The 23,629-nt window shown below is 36.5% G+C and overlaps 1 protein-coding gene across 1 annotated transcript in view; it reads left to right on the top strand.

Moving 5' to 3' along the window:
- Positions 1-340: 340 nt before the first annotated feature.
- The window catches only part of KCNH7 (potassium voltage-gated channel subfamily H member 7), a 492,333-nt gene continuing 469,044 nt past the window's right edge, over positions 341-23,629 (top strand). Inside the window, exons 1-2 of the mRNA XM_065927873.1 lie at positions 341-416; positions 2,066-2,296. Coding sequence (XP_065783945.1) covers positions 341-416; positions 2,066-2,296 — 307 coding nt within the window. The remainder of the gene's footprint in view (positions 417-2,065; positions 2,297-23,629) is intronic.

Below are 23,629 nucleotides of genomic sequence, written 5' to 3'. Positions count from 1 at the left end.
CTCCCCGCCCCCTCCCCTCCCCACCCCCGCCGCTCCCTCCTTCCTTCCCTCCCCCGCCACCTCCCCTCACCCCGCCTCCTTCCCTCTCCCCACCCCCAAAGCCTCTCACCCGCGGCAGTCCGGTGCGAGGTCCCCTCCAGAAGGTGAGGGGAATGGATTGGACTCCGGTAGGGAAAGCGGGTGTCTAGAAGTGGTGCTAATGGGAAGAGATTTCTGGTTTCCAAAGAGGATGCTCAGCCACAAAGAGCGACTCGCGCGCTGGCCTGGGCTCTAGCCGAGGAGAGATCCCGGGAGAACTCCAGAGCTCGCGGGGAGCGCTCCTCGGAAGACCGGGCTCAACATGCCTGTTCGCAGGGGGCACGTGGCACCACAAAACACATTTTTGGGCACCATCATACGGAAATTTGAAGGGCAAAGTAAGTTCATTTGTTCTCTTCTCTCTCCCTCGCTTTTCGCTTTGATAGTGCACTTGGCGTCTGCCGCTTCCAAGCTAGGAGACTCGGGGCTCCGTCAAGTTCAGAGACTGTGAAACGGAGCCAGGAGGTTCGAATGGCAGCGCAAGTGTGCTCCCCGTGATATTAATTTTGATTTACATTTTAGATTATGGTCTCCATTATAGGAGGCAATTTGATCCTCCTCTCCCACTGCTCCATTATCTGCCTAGCTACTTAATGTCCTACTCTTCTACTATCTTAAAGGGAACGTACTAGTGTAACGGGTTTATATTTCGTGGCTGTTTTATTGTAGACTTTTTGAAAGTCAGGAGCAGGGCAGAGCACACTATTGGAACGAGAGAGAATGTAAATGGTAGCAGCGATGTAAATGTCTATGCAAGCTGCATTTTACTTAGGTTAAATTGCAAGACTGTGGTGTGACAGGGATGCTTGCTTGCTGCTAGTTTATAGAAGCTAAACTTTGCATTGAATCCGTGCAAATCCCAAGCAGGAGAATTTGGGGAAAGCAGTATCTGATCCATGTTGATTCCCGAGGCAAACAGTTCATTATTTGAAGAATATTTTTGTGCCTTTATTACCCCCTTAAATTTCCACTAGAAATTTAAAAATTAAACTGTAATAAGTAAATCCCATAAAGACTGAATGCAGAGAAATTTAGTATTCTCATGTGTACTAATTACAGGGAACAAATTAATGTTATATAAATATATTGATTTTAGATCCTACAGTAGTTAATTTATATCTGATGTTTCCTTTAAACTCCATTAACACACATTTAATTTTGTACATTGTGCAGTTATTTTGGTGCTGCATTTAGTGGCGAGTGGATATAGTACCTTGTGTTCAAACGAAACTTGTATATCCTGCTTCGTATTTTATTTGGGGATAGTAAATATAATCTGTGATCAAAATTAAGAAGCCTTTTGTATTAAAGTCCCTACTACTACACAAAAATGTGAGGTCACCCAAAGTAAAAGTGAAAAGGTAGTTAGCATGATATTTACTGTGTGTGTGTAAATATTTTTGTCCTCTGAGTAATATATATTATGAAAAGGTGAACTTTTGCATTATTGAACTGCTAATTAATGTGAAATAGTTTCATTGCTAGTAGTTTCCAGATTTGTTATTTTTAACATAATGTGTGTCATATGCCTTAGGGAGCCGGAGAAAAACCAAATCCAGGACTAATAAGTACTTTAAGAAAGTTGTACTCTGAGGGCCAAGGCTGAAGTGAGGAACCTGACAGCTACAGGATTCTCAGTGTTTGGGCTTTGAAAATATTTACCTTACAATTAAATGGCATTCTGGAAATATAGGTGTACCAGCTGCTTGTCTGTGTGCTCATTAGGACCAACGAGAGTTATAGGGCTTGAGAACTAAACTATTTGGGAAATGATACTCTGCAAATTTGAAGAAAAGCTTCTTAGTATTTTTTGTTAAAACTACTCAGGGGACCATTCATTTCAGTTTTAGGGTGTCTGTGTCCAGGCAGTTAGTGATTTGGGAAGTACCTGCATTTCAGATTTCCTGTTATGCAACAAATTGTTTCACTGTTTATAAGAATCTTGAGGAAGCTTTGTAAACGGTACCATACTCTCTTCTTATTACAGATAAAAAATTTATCATTGCAAATGCCAGAGTGCAGAACTGTGCCATCATCTACTGCAACGATGGGTTCTGTGAGATGACTGGTTTCTCCAGGCCAGATGTCATGCAAAAGCCGTGCACCTGTGACTTTCTCCATGGGCCCGAGACCAAGAGGCATGATGTTGCTCAAATTGCCCAGGCGTTGCTGGGGTCAGAGGAGAGGAAAGTGGAGGTCACCTACTACCACAAAAATGGTAAAGTTGGTCTATTTAGGATTCCTTGTGTTTTACTCCATTGAAATGAAATTTTGACAGTTGATTATTGAAAGTTTGTAGGCAGAGAAACCCCAGATAGTCAGTTGAAGATACATGATTTGTTTATAGTGCTGCAGGAATCAAGGAATGTGGAGACTCTCCTTAGTGGATAGTAGGGACAAGTTATTTTTTGAATGAGTACTCTGTACTCTTCAAAAGTGCAGTAACTTAATGTCACTGAGGACAAAATGCCACAAATCAATCTCACTGTTCCCTAAGGAATAAAGGCTAGTAATTTACTAGTTGTGTTGATATGCATTTGGTTGGAGAGAAATACAGAGTTTTATTTCAAGTAAAGACTTACAGACAAAGCAAAGTCTTACGGAAAAATGTCTATCTGAAGCTAAAACTATTATAGTTACAAATATTTCTTGGCTCTTCAGCTTTATTTGATAGGCAACACCTTTTGTTTCTTTTGATGCTTTTTATGCAAGATTAAGGATGACATATAGGAAGTTATAAAACTGGTCTAGTAAACCTTTGTATGTTCAAATAATAGTCTATTCATGTATTAAAGATTTATTCTAAAATAAGAAATGGAGAAAAGAAACTGTGATATATAGAATTATTGGTATTCATTTTTACAGCTGCAGCAAAACTGGCATCTGAAACTTAAGGTCAATACCTCCACTTCAAGGGCACTTCTCCTTTTAGGATTGCTTTGGGAGCATAAGTACATTAGACCTCTAATAGTTCTCAAAGATATACACATTTAGTGGGCATGCATTCTTTAAATATATAAAACATGTATATATATATATATGTGAACTTATGTGTATAAGTATTCAGATATACCCATTTAAAGTATGTACTTTCTCATGGATACACTTAATCATATCTGACAATTTGAAGCTTAAAAGCAAATAGATTAAAAATGAATGTTATAGGATTTGTTGATATTGTATTATCATTTTTTAAATTCTATTGTTAGAAATCAGTGAGGCAGAGGGGTATTTAATCAGATATTTAGGTTACTCTTAAAGTTTATAAATGAGTGATGTGTTATAATGACTCATCATTTGGTAAGATACATTCTAACAGGGAAAAGGTTTAGCTCTTCCTCCTATTTTCTTATAATTAAATATTTCATGATAGAAGACATACAATTATTAAATTACTAGATTATCCTTAACATCCATTTGAATGGGTATGAGTAACAAAGTATAACTGGAACAGGTCTGTATAACTTTGGATTAATCTGGAATGAAACCAGTTATATCATTATCAATCAAATAGAGTTTTTCAAAGTTCCCATTTCCCCACTACTTTTTAATCAGGAGGGTTGGCATACTAGAAATAGCCTAATTGCTCTGTTGTCTTGAAAGCATTTCTTGGACGGAAGCTCTCACTACCCAAATGCAGCTCATCTTCTTTGTGTGTGTATCTGATGCCAACAGTTTGGACTTTTGGAATAATTTGAATGTCTTGACATTTTGCCCTTATGAATATCTATCATGATGTCCCTACTTTCTGTGTTGTGGTTACCATAGGTGTATTGGTCATGATATTTTCTGGTACATTTCAGAATTTTTTCAGCTTATACAATTTAAGTATATAATGAATCTGGACTATATAGTTCACTTAGATAACTATAATTTTCAAATTATATTTTCAGATAGAAAAAAGTGTTCCTTATTAAGCTGTAAGTAAAATGGTAATGTTTTGAAGCCTAGTTTATTTTCTACAATGTGACTGTGTAAAATGGTCTCAAACCAATTTTAAAAAGCATTTTAATGTGGAATCACAAACATGGATGTAAAAATTTCTACAGTGAAGATGCTGGTACATTGACTAATGCAAGTCTTTCTGTCAGTGATTGCTTGGTTATAATGAATTAAAATCTCCTAGTTTTAGACAAGGAATCTTTATTTGGAAGCTTGTTTAGACATATAAATATCAACTTTTGTTGATAATTTTGATTCTGTTGGCTTCATTTTAACATGTGACTCAGTCTACAAGGACTTGAGTATCTTTAGAATCAATGACAAATTCTGCCTGTTTTGCTTTTTTTGATTTGGGGAACATGAGGTGATGGGCCAAGCTTTTTTTTTTTTTTTCAAAGAAAAATATTAATTTGAATGACCTTTGTAAATTGAGAAGACACAGTCAGATTTAATTTCTCTGAATGTAATCAACTTGTGTTTTTCTACTAATACAGCTGCTTTGAATAGAATCTTCTGAGTGTATTGGTTTTATTCACATAGCAACTAACAAATCAGTTAGAGCTTGTGAAGTTCAAATGCTTTGAAAGTCTCACCTCTTAGAGACCTGCCAGCCAGCTCTACATTTATCAAAGCAGGGTAGGACAAGCACTAACATTTTCATTGGTTTGTTTCTGAAAGTTTCCCTAAATCTTTATTATTGAGGTCATTTGGCAGGTTCTTGGTTTCTTACATATACATGGTAAATGCCTCCTTTACGTATTCTTTATTTAGCATTTCACTGGAGTATGAATTGTGATGCGGTATGCACAATGAGCAAATTTAACATAAAGTTGAGATATACTGTTTTCCATTCACTCACATTGGAGTGGCAAAAATATGAGCATAGCCTTATTTCTGAAAGATTGTTTCCCAGAGTGGCCCAGAGGCTCATAAGAAGTTTAAACTTTTGATCTGGGTGATGAGTTCATGTACTGAGGCGCACATGAGCCACATGGTCACCATTGTGAAGCAGTGCTTCCTACCATACCCCTTCCAGTGAATTTTCTTTTTTTTAACCAAGTACAGCTGGGCTTGCTGTTTACCAGAATATCAGTTTTTATAAACCTGGTTATTTGCAGTAGGACTATTTGACAGCCCTTACTTTGAGGATTCTATTTTACAGCTTAAGTCATTATTGCATAAATCATTCTTGGCAGCTGTGAAATATTGCTTGAGGTGATAAAGCTGTAAATCTTTTGACATAAAACTCTAATTATACAAAACTATAATTACGCTGAAGCTTATATAAGGACAAGCATGTATTTTAATAGCATAATATGTGCATTTAAAAAATACCTTTTTAGAAAAAGTGATTGAGAAATAACAAACACTTCAATTATTAACCCACGCATAGTTTGGAGATGATGTTAGTGGCAAGGTAACAGAAGAACAATTTAGTTGGTCATCCTTTAAATTATTGCTCATCTGGTTTGGGGTGTGTCGTGGAACAGAGCTGGCTAGTTGAAGTGCTAAACCATTTCCATCAGATCTGCGTATGTAATTTTTACCTTAAATTATCAAGCCACTCTAAACACTTGGAAAGATCAAAGTGAATTTCTCCAAAAGAAGTAAAGGTCTTACCTCGGCAGAAAAACAGGACTTAAAATGCATTACTTTTAGCGGTTAGAGCATTTCTGTATTTTTGCCACTATACTTTCAGACATAGTGCAAAGACAGTTTTTTTGTTGTTGTTGTTAGCAAATCAGAAATGTCCCTTTTTTGCGTGTTGCTTCTAAAGGACTGAATGATGAGAAAGGGCTGAGGGAAGTCTTTTCCTGATCTACACAGGGACCAGATACAGTCAGGGCACTAGTCATGTTGTGAAAAGCGTGAAAGTCGCTCAGTCATTTCTGATTTTCTGCGACCCCGTGGACTGTGCCCCACCAGGCTTCTCTATCCCTGAAATTCTCCAAGCAAGAATACTGGAGCGGGTGGCCGTTTCCTTCTTTAGGGGATCTTCCTGACCCAGGGATCAAACTCCCATCACCTGTACTGCAGGCAGATTCTTTACTGTCTGGGCCACCAGGAGAGCCCAGTCACGCTGGGACCAGTATAAAGCTCCAGAGGTATCATTTGATTCAATTCAACTCAAGAAAGGTTTTGGTTTGGTAACACTGAATCTACCATCTCTAAGAATTATTTGAAAAGACCTTATGGAAAATGCTATGTTGTTAGGAGTAAAAGTAAAGATGCACACGGAGTGCCATCTCTGTCCAGGCACCTGAGAAATAGTAGGAGGAGATGCGAAGGATTATCCAATCTTATCTCGACTTTCAGGATGTTTTTATCATAGGGTGACTAAAGTTCATTTCTATCTTCTAAATCCCAAGATGTTTTCTTGAAATTATTTTTAAAGAAAAAAAGACTACATAGACTACGAAATGAAGAAGCTTTTATATAAATGAAGAAAAGAATTTAGGGTTAATTACTATTCTTTATTCCTCAAAGCTCAAATAAACTTGTATATTTCCTCTTACTTTTTTCATTTGTGCATAATACAGACTTATTAAAGAAGCCATGAAGTTTAGTTAAAATTTTAATAGCTCAAAATAAATTTTATAGCAGCTTTATAAAGTTATATGGTGTGTAGATATTCAGATCCCTTAATTCCTGAATTGTGTAGTAGAGATAAAGATGATAGTTTTGAGAGGAAAATTGAAGCGTATTTTGTGTGTGTGTAATTCAAGCAACAAGAAAGTTTGCCAGGGAGCATCTTGCCTAGAATTTGTTTTGATGTTCATTTAAATTTTCAGTTTGTACATTTTTCTGTTCTGTCCAATAGTATTTAGTAACAAGAGTAACATAAACTACATTTTCTTTTACATATCTAAATTTCATTGGGCTTCCCAAGTGGCCCAGATGGTAAAGAATCTGCCTGCAATGCAGAAGACCCAGGTTTAATTCCTGGATTGGGAAGATCCCCTGGAGAAGGGAATGGCTACCCAGTCTAGTATTCTTGCTTAGGGAATTCTATAGATAGCTAAAGTCCTTGGAGTTGCAAAGAGTATATTTCATAGACTCTAGTAGTTATTTTATAGTATTTAGATTTGATCAATTGTATTTGTTGTTAAAATAAGATTTCTCAGCATTCCTTCTCATAGTTTGAAAACTTTACTTCATTTTCCAAGTGAAAACAAAAGATCCTAAAAATGTGGGTGTGTGCTGTTCACCTCTAAGCAGGTTTGGTACTGGAAAGAAGCTGAATTGTCTGCCAGCCTGAGAAATAACTGCTCAGTTACTTTCTCACCCAAGGGGCTTGAGAACAGGGTCAGCTTAGGGCTGTAGGCATATGCTAGATTTAGTGGAAGGAACTGATTTCTCTGGCTTTTATTGGCTTCCAATGTTGTTTTCATTTTTATTTTTTGGCTATAAATAGTCACTAAATCAATTACTGGCAGTCAGTGGCAGAGAGAGTCCTAGAATAATTGATTCACAGGGAAGTAGCAGTTTGGTGTATGAGATGTTAAGACATCAACATTCATTTGGCCATCTAATCTAGAAACCTCAGGGTCATTTTCTGTTGTTTCCTCTCTCTTTTCTCCTTCTCCCTAAACCAATTGTTCACTAATTCCTTTCACTATTTACGTTTGAAACATTTCCTAATGACAGCCCTGCATTCCCATCACTGCCAAGTGCCATGTTGAAGCCCTCTTCATCCTTCTTCTAGAGAAGAACTAATGTTTCCCTCCTTTTGCAATTCACTCTCCACTCTACTAGCAGAGAGCTATTTCTGAAATAAAAATCACATACCAGTGATAATTATCAGAGTCAGGCATCACTGTAAATGAATTTCATATGCTAAATAATGCATACAACAATCCTGTAAGATACATGCTCTTATTATCCTTAGGAGAACCCTACACCCCATAGAGATGAACTTCGAAAGTCACACTTAAGTGATGATGCCCAAGCCTTTAAAATTTTTTTCATATTTTCTGCTCAATTTACTCAGGTCATACTTTGGCTTAAAAAGCTATCTTAACTCCTTAAAACTCTCACAAATAAAGTTCTGGACTCTTTCATACTTGGTGCCTTCGGAGTTGAATTCACTTGGGTTTTTAAGTAGAGTGTGTTTCGAGAACTAGGTGGATTCCCAGTTCTGACAGTTACTAGATGAACTCAGTCAAGATTACCTTCTCTGTGCCTCAGTCTCCTTTTCTGTTGTATAGTTGGAAATAAGGTCTACTTTCTTAGGCTGATTGATTGTTTTATATAGAACAAAGTACATGGCATTATCCCTAGTATTATTTCTTGCCCATAAACTGTACTTGGTAAGTATCAATTAATTGAATCTTGGCAACTTTGTTTTTCTTATAAATCTTATGTTCCCATAGTACTTCACTGCTCAGAGTTTCTCAAAGAAGCCATGCTCTTTTATGTCACCATAGTTTTGTTCACCCTTCAGAAGTCTTCCTTTATCTGTAATAAACAAAGTCTCAATGATTAGATTGTCTTTCCCTCAGCTTCTCACCCTAAAGAAACCATTATCGTCTTTCCAAAGGCAGATCAAAACACGTCTTCTGATGCCTCCACTGTTCCTGAACCGCTGCATCTCTCCCACCCTTGGTTCTCAACTCCAGTGTAGCACCTGGAGTGTGCTACATGCCATTATATGTTGCTGTGAATTTTGAGCTCCTTCAAAGAAAATGCCGAGTCTTATTAATTTCTAAGTTCAGAATGTATCGAAAACTGTCTGGTATAAACTGTGTGCTCAGTTAGCATTCACACAAAGAATGAAGAGAGGATTAGAAATGGAAGCATAGAATTGGGGAAACAAGAAACAGATCAACATCAGGAGAAGTTGTGAAAAGTGTAATTAAAAGGGAAAGTGTGATGTTTTAATTTTTCTTATCTTCTTAAGAATACTTCTAAAGTGTTAAGAACAACTTTCGGCATCGTTATATTAATGGACCTGTTTCTTTGCTTAATAAGCTAAGGTATTAAATAACCTTCATAGCCTGTAGCTATGCTGATAGCTAGAAAAATATTTAGTAAAAATGATAAGCTATTGATCAGGAATTCTCAATAATTAGTAGTAATAATCAATATTTACCCATGTCACTCACTCACCAGTAAATCAAAATGATGCTTACTAGTGTCTCCAATTATATCTGTATAGCAGCCAAAGTTCTTTTCTAACTTGAATTCATTGCTGTGTTTCACACAGTTCCCGCAGGAACTTACAAGTTAGATAGTACTGGCATTTTATACCTAGTAGAACATCTCACTGTCCTTGAGAATTCTTAATTGACAGTGAAGTTTAACCTCAGGGTCAGTCAATGATCAGTGTTAAATCTAAAATTATAAAATTAGCTTATTAAAAATATAAATGATAATTCTTAATTGTTATTGTCAAATGAATGCTTTCTCTCTTTACTCTGCTGTCTACATTTAGCAAAATTATAGAACCAACAAGAAGCAATAGAATCAGGCAGCAGTAAGACATTAATCACCATAGTGAAGAAATTTGTCCTATTACTGAACAATTAGGAAGGTCAAATTGCCACTTGTCACAGATACCTTCTATTGCCATGACTATTTTGTATCATCTTCTTGCTTCTTTATGCAAAATATCTAATTGAAAAAAATCCAAGGCACTCTTTGTGTGAACAGTTTATATTAGGACAGAGGCAGCCCCTGTGCCCGTTAGTCTGTTAAATGGACACGTGTGTGTACAAGCTCTCCTGTGTGTGATTTCCACTGTTTGGTGGAGTGTCTCACACTACTTTTTACTTCTGTTTATTTATTTACTTCTATCTGTGGTGGATCTTCGTTGCTACATGAGGGCTTTGTCTAGGTGCAAGGAGTGAGGGCTGCCCCCTGCTTGTGGTGTGTGGGCTTCTCATTGCATTGGTTTCTCTTGTTACAGAGCACAGACTCCCTCTGCACGGGCTTCAGTAGTTGCAGCACACGGGCTCAGTAGTTATGATTTGCTGGTTCTAGGGTATCTGGGATTCAGTACTTGCGGCACGCGGGCTCAGTAGTTGTGACTTGTGGGCTCCGGAGCACAAGCTCAGTCCTTGTGGCATATGGGCTTAGGTTCTCCATGACATGTGGGATCTTACCCAACCAGGGATCAGACCCCATGTCCCTTGCGTTGGCAGGCAGATTCCTGTCCACTGCACCACCAAAGAAGTCCTATGTTTTTCTTCTGAAAAGGGTAAAATAGACTGGATTGGTGCTTGGTGAGCAAGAATTTGGAAGAAGTGAAAAAGGATTGGGGTGCATTTTGGCACTTAGTCGCACTCAGTTTGTAAAGTAGCTTCAAACTGAACCACACTGGTGAGCCTGGCAAGGCTGCCCAGGCCACCCTGCTTTTGTTCACCTGATTTTTTCCTCCAGGATGAAGAGTCAGAAGACAGCGGGTGGAATCTCACCATTGCTGGTTTTATTGTCTCCTTTTTTCTTCTTTCCTGAGAATCATTAGGAGCATCTCTGTTGTCGTTCATTGTTTTGATAGGACATTAATTCTTATTTGTTGTTTGAAATATTGGTTTTGAGAAACACATAATAGCTGCATGGGTTCAAGACAACTTAAAATGACGTTCTGTCATTAAAAATCTCTTCTCATACTAACCTCTGTGTTCAAAATACCATTTGTATTTCTATCCCATGAAATCTGTATTAATGACTCAAGATGGTGGGCATGATGACAAAAATTAAAGTATAAAATTGATGGTGGTTTCATAATCAATTTCTCAAGGATCAAATAAAGAATGAAATCTAGGAAAAAACTAAACAAGATGTTTATATGTTAGAAAAAAAAAGGAACACTATTTGTGTTAGAAAAGATCTCATATTGAAATCAGAGCCCTAAGTGTTTTGAATATATCCTTAGGGTATAATTAAGATCCCATTAATTCAATAAAATCAATAGTGAGCCAAGTAACATTATATGTTGTGTGAATAATTTTTAATCAGGTTCCCGCTTATTTCTCTTAGCTAAATTACTTAAAATTTCTTTCGCTTTTGCAAAAATTTCTATGTACACCATCCATTTTCTTTAATCATGTTAATCAGTTGACGTTTAGCTGTACATTTATTTTAGGTCTTTTATACACACAGTTACTCACTCTGGGTTTTAATTCTCCTGGTTGTGGTATATGAACTATAGTCCTTCACCCAATATAGATCTTCTCCCAAAGGATTAATGTTAATTGAGTTCCATTTCTTTAACTGACTATATAAATTATCTGATTTTCATGACAGCTTTGGGAGTAGATATACCATTTTACAGATTAAAATAAAGTTCAGAGTAGAGAACTGATGATCATTGGGCAAAGTGGAGTTGAGATTTAAAATCTAGAATTTTCTATGCTTGTAAACTTTGCTGCCTCCAATATTTTATACTTTTAAACTTTACCATATCCTCTGTGTCCTAATTCTAGTTATTAATTATAGATTCTTACTGGTTGTATGAGGTGTGAATCTGATTAATTTGCCCCAAAGGGTGAATGAATGAAGCAAACTTCATCCTGGGCAATTTGTATTTTAAATAGGACCATCATTCAGGATGAATCTCTGTCAGATAATTCGATTTCGGTAGGGTGAGGATAGCTATTGTGTGTTTATAATCTTTGCATTGTTATTAATGGTGCTCTCTTTTTTTGCTCTTAAAAGTGTCTCTGTTTTGGACTATCAGCTTGGGTTTTGGGGGACATTTGTACTAAAGGGCCCCTCGGCTACTCTGTGTCCCGTACTTATCCAGAAGTTCCAGAAGGAGATGTGTGTGGTAGTGTGATTCAGGAGCAGAAGCCCTATTATGTTCTTATCCTCTCTCCTTCCTACAAGGCAGGTTTTATTTCTTGGCAAAATTATGTGATTTAATGAAATTTACCAAAATATTTAAGAGGGGAATCATAAATTTACTGGCATGCAGAGTCTTTGTTTTATTTAAAACATCTCCAGTTTTTTTCATCTTGGGCCAAACGTCAGACAGTTCTGCTACACACCCTACTGTCTTGTACCTCCCAGCTCCTCCCAAAGGCTACCATCCTCTCCTTTACATGATCTCTAAATTTCTCAGCCAACCTCGTCTTAACATTTTTTTCCCATTGTCTCTACAAGAACACCTATGAGACTACCTTGTAATAATTTACTTCTATATCTGTCTCTTCCACTCAGAGTCAAACTGTCTGAAAGGACTTATCAATGCACTTATTTTAAAAAGGGAAAAAAATGAAAGGAGAGCAAAAGAGTAAATTTAAAGAACCAAGAAATATACTTGTTCGCTGATGAAAATGTCAGATAGCACATTCTAGAGAAGTCTCTTTCATTCAACAACCTGTATCTAGATATGAGAGATGTAAAAATTACCAACATATGTTGTTTATTTGTTGAGTAGCTTAATTTGCTGCCATAGAGCTTATATTTTATGAAGCAATTTGTTTTAATACTTAATAACCTGTAGCTTTTTCTGAAAGATATGACAACTACTCAGCCTTCTTTGGTTCACCTAGAAGGAGAGAGGTGGTCAGGACAGTCGAGATAAATCTTTAATGCCTGCACAGTCAGTTGACTCTGGTTGGGCAAACATAGGTCAGTAAAAGGGAGAACATGTCTACATGTGTTTATAATAATAAATGCAAGTTTCTAAGCCATCCTAGCTCTCCATGCATCTTGTTAGTTGAATATACATGATAAAATATTTATAAAAGCTTCAGTTCATCTCAGTTCAGTTGCTCAGTCACGTCTGACTCTTTGCAACCACATGGACTGCAGCACACCAGGCCTCCCTGTCCATCACCAACTCCCGAAGCCTACTCAAACTCATGTCCATTGAGTCGGTGATGCCATCCAACCATTTCATCCTCTATTGTCCCCTTCTCCTCCAATCTTCAATCTTTCCCAGCATCAAAGTCTTTTCCAATGAGTTGGTTCTTCGCATCAGGTGGCCAAAGTATTGGAGTTTCAGTTTCAGCGTCAGTTCTTCCAATCAGTCGTAAATATTCAGGACTGATTTCCTTTAGGATTGACTGGTTGGATCTGCTTGCAGTCCAAGGAACTATCAAGAGTCTTCTCCAACACCACAGTTCAAAAGCATCAATTCTTTGGCGCTCAGCTTTCTTTATAGTCCAACTCTCACATTCATACATGACTACTGGAAAAACTATAGCTTTGACTAGATGGACCTTTGTTGGCAAAGTAATGTCTCTGCTTTGTAATAAGTTGTCTCGGTTGGTCATAGCTTTTCTTCCAAGGAGCAAGCGTCTTAATTTCATGCCTGCAGTCACAATCTGCAGTGATTTTGGAGCCCCCCAAAATAAAGTCTCTCCCTGTTTCCTCATCTATTTGCCATGAAGTGATGGGACCAGATGCCATGATCTTAGTTTTCTGAATGTTGAGTTTTAAGCCAACTTTTCCACTCTCCTCTGTCACTTTCATCCAGAGGCTCTTTAGTTCTTTGCTTTCTGCCGTAAGGGTCATGGCATCTGTGTGTCTGAGGTTATTTATATTTCTCTCAGCAATCTTGCAGTTATTCTGATGTCTTTTTCTGCTATCTTTCTTCACACACTGAAAAGAGCCTTGTACTTACATGTGTCTCCAAACACATTTAATTCTTTTGCCCCAACTCTGAGTCATGGATTGAGATTGTAAGGTCTGTATGGTATCAGCAGACAGTTCATTAGTCATATCCTGACACAGGTTTTCAGTCAGCAAGGATTTCATGTCTCTAACTCTTTCTCAAAGGGATTAATTCCACTGTCAAAAAAAAAAAAAAAAAAAAAAAGAGAACAAATAGAATAAAAGACTTAATCTTGAACCTCAGAAATAGCCATTGTTGAAATGATGGCATGCATATGGTCCATAATTTTTCTATACAAATATGCACACACACACATACACTTACATATGTTCACACCCATTTTTTACATGATCTAAATAGCATTATATATACCAAACTCTATCCTCTTTCCCTCACTGAAAAATTTATCCTGAACAGGTATGTTTTTTAATGATTGTATAATATGTATTACATGGCAAGTCCATAAATTATTTTAATATTCACAAAGTGTTACATTGAAGGAAGTAACATATTACCAACAATATCTTATTATTGGTCACTAACACTTCCAATTCTTTACAATTATAAAAGCATAACTAATTTTTCCTATCTGTGTGCATCTAGAGATATAATTGCTGAGTAAAATGGTAAGTGAACCTTAAAAACCTTTGGTGCATGTGTGCGTGCATGCTCCGTCCCTTCAGTCATGTCAGACTCTTTGTGACCCCATGGACTATATAGCCCACTCGGCTTCTCTGTTAATGGAATTTTCCAATACTTTGGTTCCTCTTGTCAAATTATATTCAACTTAAGTACACATTTCCTGTGTATAATAAAGCTTGGTATTCATTTTAATTTTTGTTGACTCATTAAATAGTATCTTACTGTCTGATCACTGAATTTACTCCAAAATTTCTGTCAGAGAATGTATAGAAAATATTTATAGAGCTAACAGTGTTCAATATGGCAGAGCCTATGGAGGTGTATGGACTGGATGATGCAGAAGCTGGAATCAAAAGGGCCAGGAAAAATATCAATAACCTCAGATATGCAGGTGACACCACACTTATGGCAGAAAGCAAAGAAGAGTTAAAGAGCCTCTTGATGAAAGTGAAAGAGGAGAGTCAAAAAGTTGGTTTCAAACTCAGAAAACTAAGATCCTGGCATCTGGTCCCATCACTTCATGGCAAATAGATGAAGAAACAATGGAAACAGTGAGAGACTTTATTTTGGGGGGCTTGAAAATCACTGCAGATAGTGACTGCAGCCATGAAATTGAGAGACGCTTGCTCCTTGGAAGAAAAGCTATGACCAACCTAGACAGCATATTAAAAAAGCAGAGACATTACTTTGCCAACATAGATCTGTCTAGTCAAAGCTGTGGTTTTTCCAGTAGTCATGTAATAGATGTGAGAGTTGGACTGTGAAGAAAGCTGAGTGCCGAATACTTGATGCTTTTGAACTGTGGTGCTGGAGAAGACTTATGAGAGACCCTTGGACCGTAAGGAGATCCAACCTATCCATCCTAAAGGAAATCAGTTCTGAATATTCATTGGAAGGACTGATGCTTAAGCTGAAACTCCAATACTTTGGCAACCTGATGTGAAGAGCTGACTCATTTGAAAAGACCCTGATGCTGGGAAAGATTGAAGGCAGAAGGAGAAGGGAAGGACAGAGGATGAGATGGTTGGATGACATCACAGACTCAATGGAGATGAGTTTGAGCAAGCTCCAGAGTTGGTGATGGACAGGGAATCTTGGCGTGCTGCAGCCCATGGGGTTGCAAAGAGTTGGACATGACTGAGCGACTGAACTGAACTGATGGTCCAGCATAGATGCCCCTTCCTACACCAGAGAGAAGGTTCTCTCTTCCAAAAACTGCTTTTCACATTCACATTTTCATTTCTGTGATTTCCTGGCAGTTTTCCAAGCCTCAGATTCCAAAACTCATACCAATTATTGACTGTTTAGCAGCATTCCTTGAAGTTTGTTTTTCTTTCTGTTTACGGGTTTGATTTTAAGTTATTTTCAGTATTGCTTATTGTCTGTGTAAACTCTGATGAAAATCTTGATTAGTAAAAGTTTTTATTCAGTAGTTTTCATATGAATATATAGTCATATATATAAATATATCTCAAATTTTATAGCTTTGTTTAGATTCAAGTGATAGACATGAAAGGTAATAAATTTATAATAAATAAGCTTCCAACAAGGATTCCATGTAAGAGAAATGTTGTTGTTCAGTCACTCAGGCATGTCCAACTCTTTGCAATCTTATGGATTGCAACAAGCCAGGCTTTCCTGTCCTTCACTATTTCCCAGAGTTTGCTCAAACTCATGTCCATTGAGTCAATGATGCCATTCAACCAAAATGTCCTTATAACTATAAATGATATCAATTACTCAAAATTGCACAGTAATATGTGAGGGAATATACAAGCAACAGAAACTCGACATAGTATTAAATAAACTGCTAACTTTATCCTAATGTAATACTATCGAAATGAGTGCAGAGAAAGATCATTCTCTTCCTAGGCTGCCTTACTTAATCAGGACATGCAGAGCTCAGGTAATCTGATCTTTCTAGCTGTGACTCAATTCTCAGGTTTTCCCTCCAGGTGTTCTTCATAATGAATGTCACTTAACCAAGACTCAGTAGGATTTATGGATTCCCAAATTGCTATTCTCAGAATTTGCTCCCTGAATGAAGGAAGGACTACACAAAAATTCCACTAATGATGCATAGTTTCAACTGTCTTATTCATTGGCATCTATTTAGTTCTCACTCTAAAATTGCAGGACTTGTTTCTTTGCACAGTTCATGTTTCTAGAGTTGAGCAGAAGGCATCCTAAAATTTCATACCCCTCAACATTCATTATTTTAAATAAGGTCAGAACAATGTGAGTACAGTACGAGTTACGCAGCATTTGTTTTCAATATTGGCTCCTTTGAGGATGCCAATAACTTCAAGGATGAACTTCCCTCTGGAGCATAGCTCATTTAAAAGAATTTTGTTAGTTTTAGTATTTTTTGTTGTTAATCAAAATGTTTTCGAAAATGTGAGGAATGTGAATATGTTTTCTAAATCTTTACCAAGTAAGAATTTTACACTACTCTTGAGTTTTCTTCACTAATAGAAAATAAAGCTAAATGTTTGAACTACAGCTCAGCTACAGAAATGAAAATTAACCTCAACTGTAAACAAATAGGCAAGAGAAGCTTCATAAATACCTCATATATGACATTTGAAACATAACGAGTAACATTTTAAATTTTTTTTCAGAAGAGAGTGCTTAGAGATTTTACCTACAATATCTGAGGTTATAGAATTAAAATATTAAAATATAGAAAATGAAGATGAAACTGACATTTTAATTATTTTAGCTGCATGTTGGAATCCTGAGAAAAAACAAACATGAAATTCCAGGCATTATCTTTTCATTCTAGCAGAAGTAATCATGCTAACTCTGTTAAAGAGTTCAACAAACATGCACTAAAAAAACCCAGAAAACTTATTCTATAGTAATTAACTTATAACCAGGCAGGGCCTTCTTGCTACCAACTCCATTGTTCCAGAGTTAGAATAACCACCCTCTTCTATCCACACACCTATTTTAATCATAACTCAAGTAAAAATCAGATCTTGAAACTTTTTCTTTTTGTTGATTTTAGTTTATCTATGTTTGTGTACCCTGGTATCTTGCTTATGAATTCAAAGACTAGACTTCTAAAATGATCTATAGCAATGTACATGTTATTCTGTAACTGGGGTGAATTAAGTAGTAGACTGTGGTATGAGCACTTTAATTGATATTAATAACTTTCATTTATTGGGTACTTACAATGTGCCACTAAACTTGTGAAACCTCATTTTTTCCAATCCTCAGGACATCTTATGATGTAGGTATTTGGTTATTCCCATTTTATAGATTGAAAAGATGAAGTCACTGAGTTTTCCCAAGGCTACCCAAGTGAAACATAACAAAGCTGTGATTTAAATGTAGGTTGTCTTCTTTCAGAGCCTCTGCCCTCAGAACTCTGCTGCACCACCTCAGGACCCCTCCTGTCCATGGAAGGCATTTAAAACACACGGTGCACCCAGTGCACACAGATTTGACATTAGAGTTAACTTCCATCTTAATAGAAAAATGTAAATTGTTTCTGGATTTTAGACTCTTAAATGTTTTAAATTTTGAAGCTCCTAATTTTCTCTCAAATGCAATTAAGTAAACATGTATTTCTGGTGTTTCAGAAATACTTTAAATTCACCATTGTTTCCCCCCAAGCCTGAAGTAGTTGCTCAACAAATACTTTCTTTCAATAAATATGTATATCAATTAAACCTGAGGCAAACTCTATTAAATTTGATCTGTCTGTTACTTCTTCAATAATGTGTAAGTTGTCTTTTGCCTGTTTGAAAGGGCTGATAAAGAAGGAGCATAACACTCAGATATTCCTTCAAGAGAAACACTGGCATCTTGAACAGATATTTTCACAACTACGTGTTCATTGTAACGATATTCAGAGTAGCCAACAGGTAGACTCAACCTTAGTGTCCATCAAGAGATGAATGAAAAAGTGTGGTGTATACCTACAAGCGAAAACTATTCAGCCTGAGAAAAAGAATGAAGTTCTGACACATGCTACAATATCGAGGAACCTTAAGGACAGTATGCTTAGTGAAATAATTCAGTTATTTGGTGTCAACTATAGTTACACTCTTAACAATAGAAAGTAGAATGTTGATTGCCAGAGTACGGTAGGAGGAGGCAAAGTGAAGTTATTTGAGATATCAACTTTCTGTTGTACAAGATAAAAAATGTTCCAACAATTGTTGTACAACAGGGTGCACATAATCAACATTACTGTGCGCTTAAAAATGGTTAAAATAGTAAAACAAAAACACAGGAAAAAAGAAGCCTCGCTAGTGGCTAAGATCACGGACTCTGTAGTCAGGTGACTGGGTCTAAATCCTGAAATATTCATTGTGTGATCTGCGAGTTACTTAGTTGCCCTGTCCTCAGCTTCATCATCAGTGAAATGGGAACCATGATAATAACAGGACCTATCTTGCAGGGATTTATGAGGACTAAATTTGTCTGTTTTTGTAACAGCACTTACAGAAGCTCCTGGTACCCAGTAAGTGCAATGTAAGTGTTAAAAATAAAATTATATAAACATTTGAAAAAATGTGAAAAAGAGATTGGGTTAAAAATACTTGTAAAGTTGGTACGCTTACTGAGTGTTGTGCTCAAAAGGAAATTTGGAGCCGCATGTGTGACTGAGTAAAAAATGTGAATGAAATTTTGACGTCAGTAGGTAAAAGAAGATATCAGCAGTATTTCTTGAAGTTCCTGGGACTTTATTCTGGAGATTATGGCCTCAATCACATTCTGTATAATTTATTTTTAGACCTATTTTGAAATGCTGAAGTTCGTTTTGTTTTAGGTATAGTTGCCCTGAAAATGTCAGCAGTCTGGGTAATTTTTTAAAATTTTTCTCTGCACAGCTATCTTTCAGCTACACTGCACCAGTTCCAGAATAGTATTCCAGAAACCAGTGTATTTTGAAAGCAATAGTTCCTCAAGTCACAGTGACGTATAAGCTCAGTTCACCTTTCCTCCTCCCTAGATTTAGTGGAAATCGAGATAAATCTTATTTAAAACAAATATGTGGAATTAATTGAAACCTACTGATATGGAGAAAATATGTAACTATAAATACCCAAATATTGACACCATAGCTAAGGTGACCATATCATTTATAATCCAAAGGAAGATTATTTTTAATGTAAAAGGGCAAGTTATTAATAATTATAACAGGACAGGAGAAATCCAGGACTGTCCAGACAAATTGAATGTATGAGTACTCTGAATACAACCTGTATCTGTCACTGTGTATCAGGGTTTTCAAAACGTAACCCATTCTATAGTACATGTTTTTCATGAACAGTTTTTAGATTCCTGAGAATGATGAGCTTAAAAGTGTAGCCACTCATTCTTGTGATGCCTAAAATGCTTACTGTGTAGACAAAGGCAGTATCTTGCAATCTGGAGAAATGAGTCAGAATTCCTCTAAAGAATATATTGCACCTGCTGACCTCTTTGAAACAAGACTACAAATGAATCTTTCTATAAATACCATGTTAAAGGCTCTCAGCAAAGGAATTAACCTTAACCACTTTGTGGTCCATGGTGAGTCATGAGAGCAGAATGGACAAAAGGCAAAGAGACTGAGTTCCTTGTTGAATGCCACCAGTTCTTTAAAGGATACCTTTGACTTTCAAAGATCTTATAAAGGATCTTTATCTCTGAATCTGTTTTTTAAAGCATGGATGTGCACAGGGTGAATGCACAGCCATCTCTTTTCTATCTTCTCTGTTAGGCTTTAGTGATATGTGTTTATCTGTTTGTAATCTGGTGATACAGTTAGCCTTGCTTTGTGTGTAAAATTAATTGTCTAAAAGATTAAGAAGGAAGGACAACTCCAGAATAGTTGGGACAGATAGCATTAAGCATAAAGTTATCAACATTCTAATGAAAACAATTTAAAAAGTACTTAGTTAATTTATTCAGATTTTGACTATAAGTTCAGAAGTGAACTTATTAGTTCTCATGAATTTGAATGAAAATCGATCTCCAAATTTGAGGAGAAAGTGCAAGAATCAGAAAATCAAAATTAAGGAGTAAGAATTATTTTTCCAGAAGAAAGTTAGATGGAAGTGGTACAGCTGGTGTTCTCATATTGTTTGTATTTTCCCAGATCCAGCACAAACATAAAGGAAATCATCTTTGTCTGTGAAAATTGAGTTTGCAAGTAAATTTAGCTTTTGCAGTGCTGCAATTCAAAAAGGGGACAAAAGCCTATGAATAACAGTAATCGCAAAAATCCTTTTTCCCTTCCAGATCCAACTAATTATTCATTTTAAATTACCCCTGGTTTTTGAGATCATTGCCCATGATAAAACATTACCAGGAGGATGTGGGAAAAATATTAAGGCATGAGAAATTATACGCTTCACGTTTATCTGTCTCTTCCTTTTGACTGATGGTGTCCCATTCACTTTATAATTGCTAAATAAAATTTCACAGAATAAAGAAATACCTGAATAAATATATTGAAGAACTTATATGATATGTGGAAATAGAAGTTGCATTATTGTGGGTGGTCATATATTTTTCCATGAAAATGTGTCCATCCCCTTTTTAATGAACTAGGATAGAAGAAATACACAGATCTTCAGTCAACATTATTGTCAATTTATCCCTAATGAAAAGTTATAGAAAAGAGTGTCTTTATTTAAGGAGTGATTTCTTCTAGTCCCTTACCCTGAATTCTCCCTCAGCTCCTTATTCTAGAAAAATATTGTCCTATATCCAAAGAAAAGTGAGCAAGACAAGGTAGAAATCTTTGACAGTTGAAAAGAGCAAAATTTACTGCTTTCTTTCAAGTACAACCAAATTAGCATTATTCTTGAAAATTTACAGAAAAGATTATCACTTTAAAGTGATACTTTAATCTACTATTATCACTTTAATTAAATGTTTTATTTTGAAAAATATTCAGACATACAAAAGAGTTGCCAAATATTACAATGAACTCTCACACTACCTTGATATGGATGAAACTGTTTTACAAGTTGCCACATTTGCTTTATCTTTGTATTTTCCCTATAATATATATATGTATATATATATACACATTGCTGTCTTATGTCTATTTACTTATTTTGCTAAGCCATTTGAAAATTATCTGCTCAGATCATGACCCTTCATCCTTGAGTACTTCAGTGCTTTATACATTAATAAAAAGGAAACACATTTAGGTAGCTACAGCTTACTTGTCAAATTCAGGGAGTTTTATGTTGATGCAGTACTATTGTCTAACACACCCTATGGTCAGATTTTGTCAATTGTCCCAAAACTGTCTCTTTTCTTTTTCTTTTTTTTTCCCCAATTACTTTTATTAGTTGGAGGCTAATTACTACAGTATGGTAGTGGCTTTTGCCATCCATTGACATGAATCAGCCATGGATTTACATGTGTTCCCCATCCTGATCCCCCCTCCCACCTCCCTCCCCATCCCATCCCTCTGGGTCATCCCAGTGCACCAGCCCCGAGCACTTGTCTCATGCATCCCACCTGGACTGGCGATCTGTTTCACACTTGATAGTATGTCTTTTAGCTAATTATTGTTGTTTAGTCTCCAAGTCGTGTCCAACTCTTCACAACCCTATGGACTGCACCATGCCAGGCTTCCCTGTCCTTCACCATCTCCCAGAGTTTGCCCAAGTTCATGTCCATCATGAATCGGTGATGGCATCCAACCATCTCATCCTCTGTTGCCCTGTTCTCCTGCTGCCTTCAATCTTTCCCAGAATCAGGATCTTTTCCAATGAGTCAGTTCTTCACATCAGGTGTCCAAAGTATTGGAACCTCAGCTTCAGCATCAGTCCTTCCAGTGAGTATTCAGGATTGATTTCCTTGAAAATTGACTGGTTTGATCTCCTTGCTGTCTAAGGAACTCTCAAGAGTCTTCTCCAACACCACAGTTTGAAAGCATCAATTCTTATGTGCTCAGCCTTCTTTATGGCCCAACTCTCACAGCTAGCCATGTCTACTGGAAAGACCATAGCCTTGACTATACAAATGTTTGTCAGCAAAGTGATGTCTTTCCTTTTTAACTCACTGTCTAGGTTTGTCATAGCTTTCCTGCCAAGAAGCAATCGCCTTCTAACTTCATGGCTGCAGTCGTATCCACAGTGATTTTAAAGCCCAGGAAGAGGAAATCTGTCACTGCTTCCATGTTTTCACCTTCTGTTTGCCATGAAGTGATGGGACTGGATGCCATCATCTTAGTTTTTTTTTAATACTGAGTTTTAAGGCAGCTTTGTTATTCTCCTCCTTCAAGAGGCTCTTTAGTTCCCCTTTGCTTTCTGCCATTAGAGTGGTTTATCATCTGCATATCTGAGGTTGTTGATATTTCTCCTGGCAATCTTGATTCCAGCTTGTAACTCATCCAGGTAATTAGTTAATTAGTTCTTAATAGTTCAGAATTTAAACCATTATCATACATTGCTGTCTTCCTTTTTGAAAATTATTTTTTGAATTATAGTTGACTTATAATATTTTGTAAACTTTTGCTATACAACAGAGTGTATATGCAGTTATATATGCAGTTATACATATATTAAAGTTTTTAATATCCCTTCCCATTGTGGTTTATCCTAGGATATTGAACATGGTTCTCTGTACTGTACCATAGGACTTTTTTATTTATACATTTTATATATAATAACTTACATCTGCTCACCCCAACCTCACACTTCATCCTTAATCTCTTAGTTTGAATCAGTTTCTCAGCCTTTCCTGTCTTTATGACATTGATATTCTTTAAGAGTACAAACTCATTGTTTTGTAGAATGCTCAATCTGAATTTGTTTGATGAGTCCTCACAATTTTCAAGTTGAAAATTTTTGTATGTTGTATCCTTTTCAGAATTGCCAGAAATATGTAATGTCAGTTTGTCCCATTATTGTTGATAAATTTAACAAAAACATGCAAGATATCTACAGGAAAATAATAATAAATATTATTAAGAGAAGTTATAGAGCAAATAAATAAATAGAGAGATATTTTATATTAATGAACTGCAAGTCTCAATGTTGTAAAGATGTCCAGTCCTCACAAATTGACCTGTAATCCTAACAAAACTATAGTGGATTTTTGATGTAAAGTATCAAGCTGATTCAGAAGTTTATATGAAAATGCAAAGGATATAGATAGCCAAAAAGATCTCAGAAAAGAAGAACAAAGTTGAAGAACTCTAACTACATGATTTTAAGAATTACTATAAAATACAGCAGTCATGAAAATGAGCATTGGCCTACATCAGTCAGTTCAATTTAGTTCAGTCGCTCAGTCATGTCCAACTCTTTGTGACCCCATGGACTGCAGCATGCCAGGCTTCCCTGTCCATCACCAACTCCTGGAGTTTACCCAAACTCATGTCCATTGAGTCAGTGATGCCATCCAACCATCTCATCCTCTTTTGTCCCCTTCTCC

This window comes from Muntiacus reevesi, chromosome 3 (genome assembly GCF_963930625.1).
Source record: "Muntiacus reevesi chromosome 3, mMunRee1.1, whole genome shotgun sequence".
In the NCBI taxonomy this organism is placed as follows: Eukaryota; Metazoa; Chordata; class Mammalia; order Artiodactyla; family Cervidae; genus Muntiacus; species Muntiacus reevesi.
This window is presented reverse-complemented; position numbering and strand designations above follow the sequence as displayed.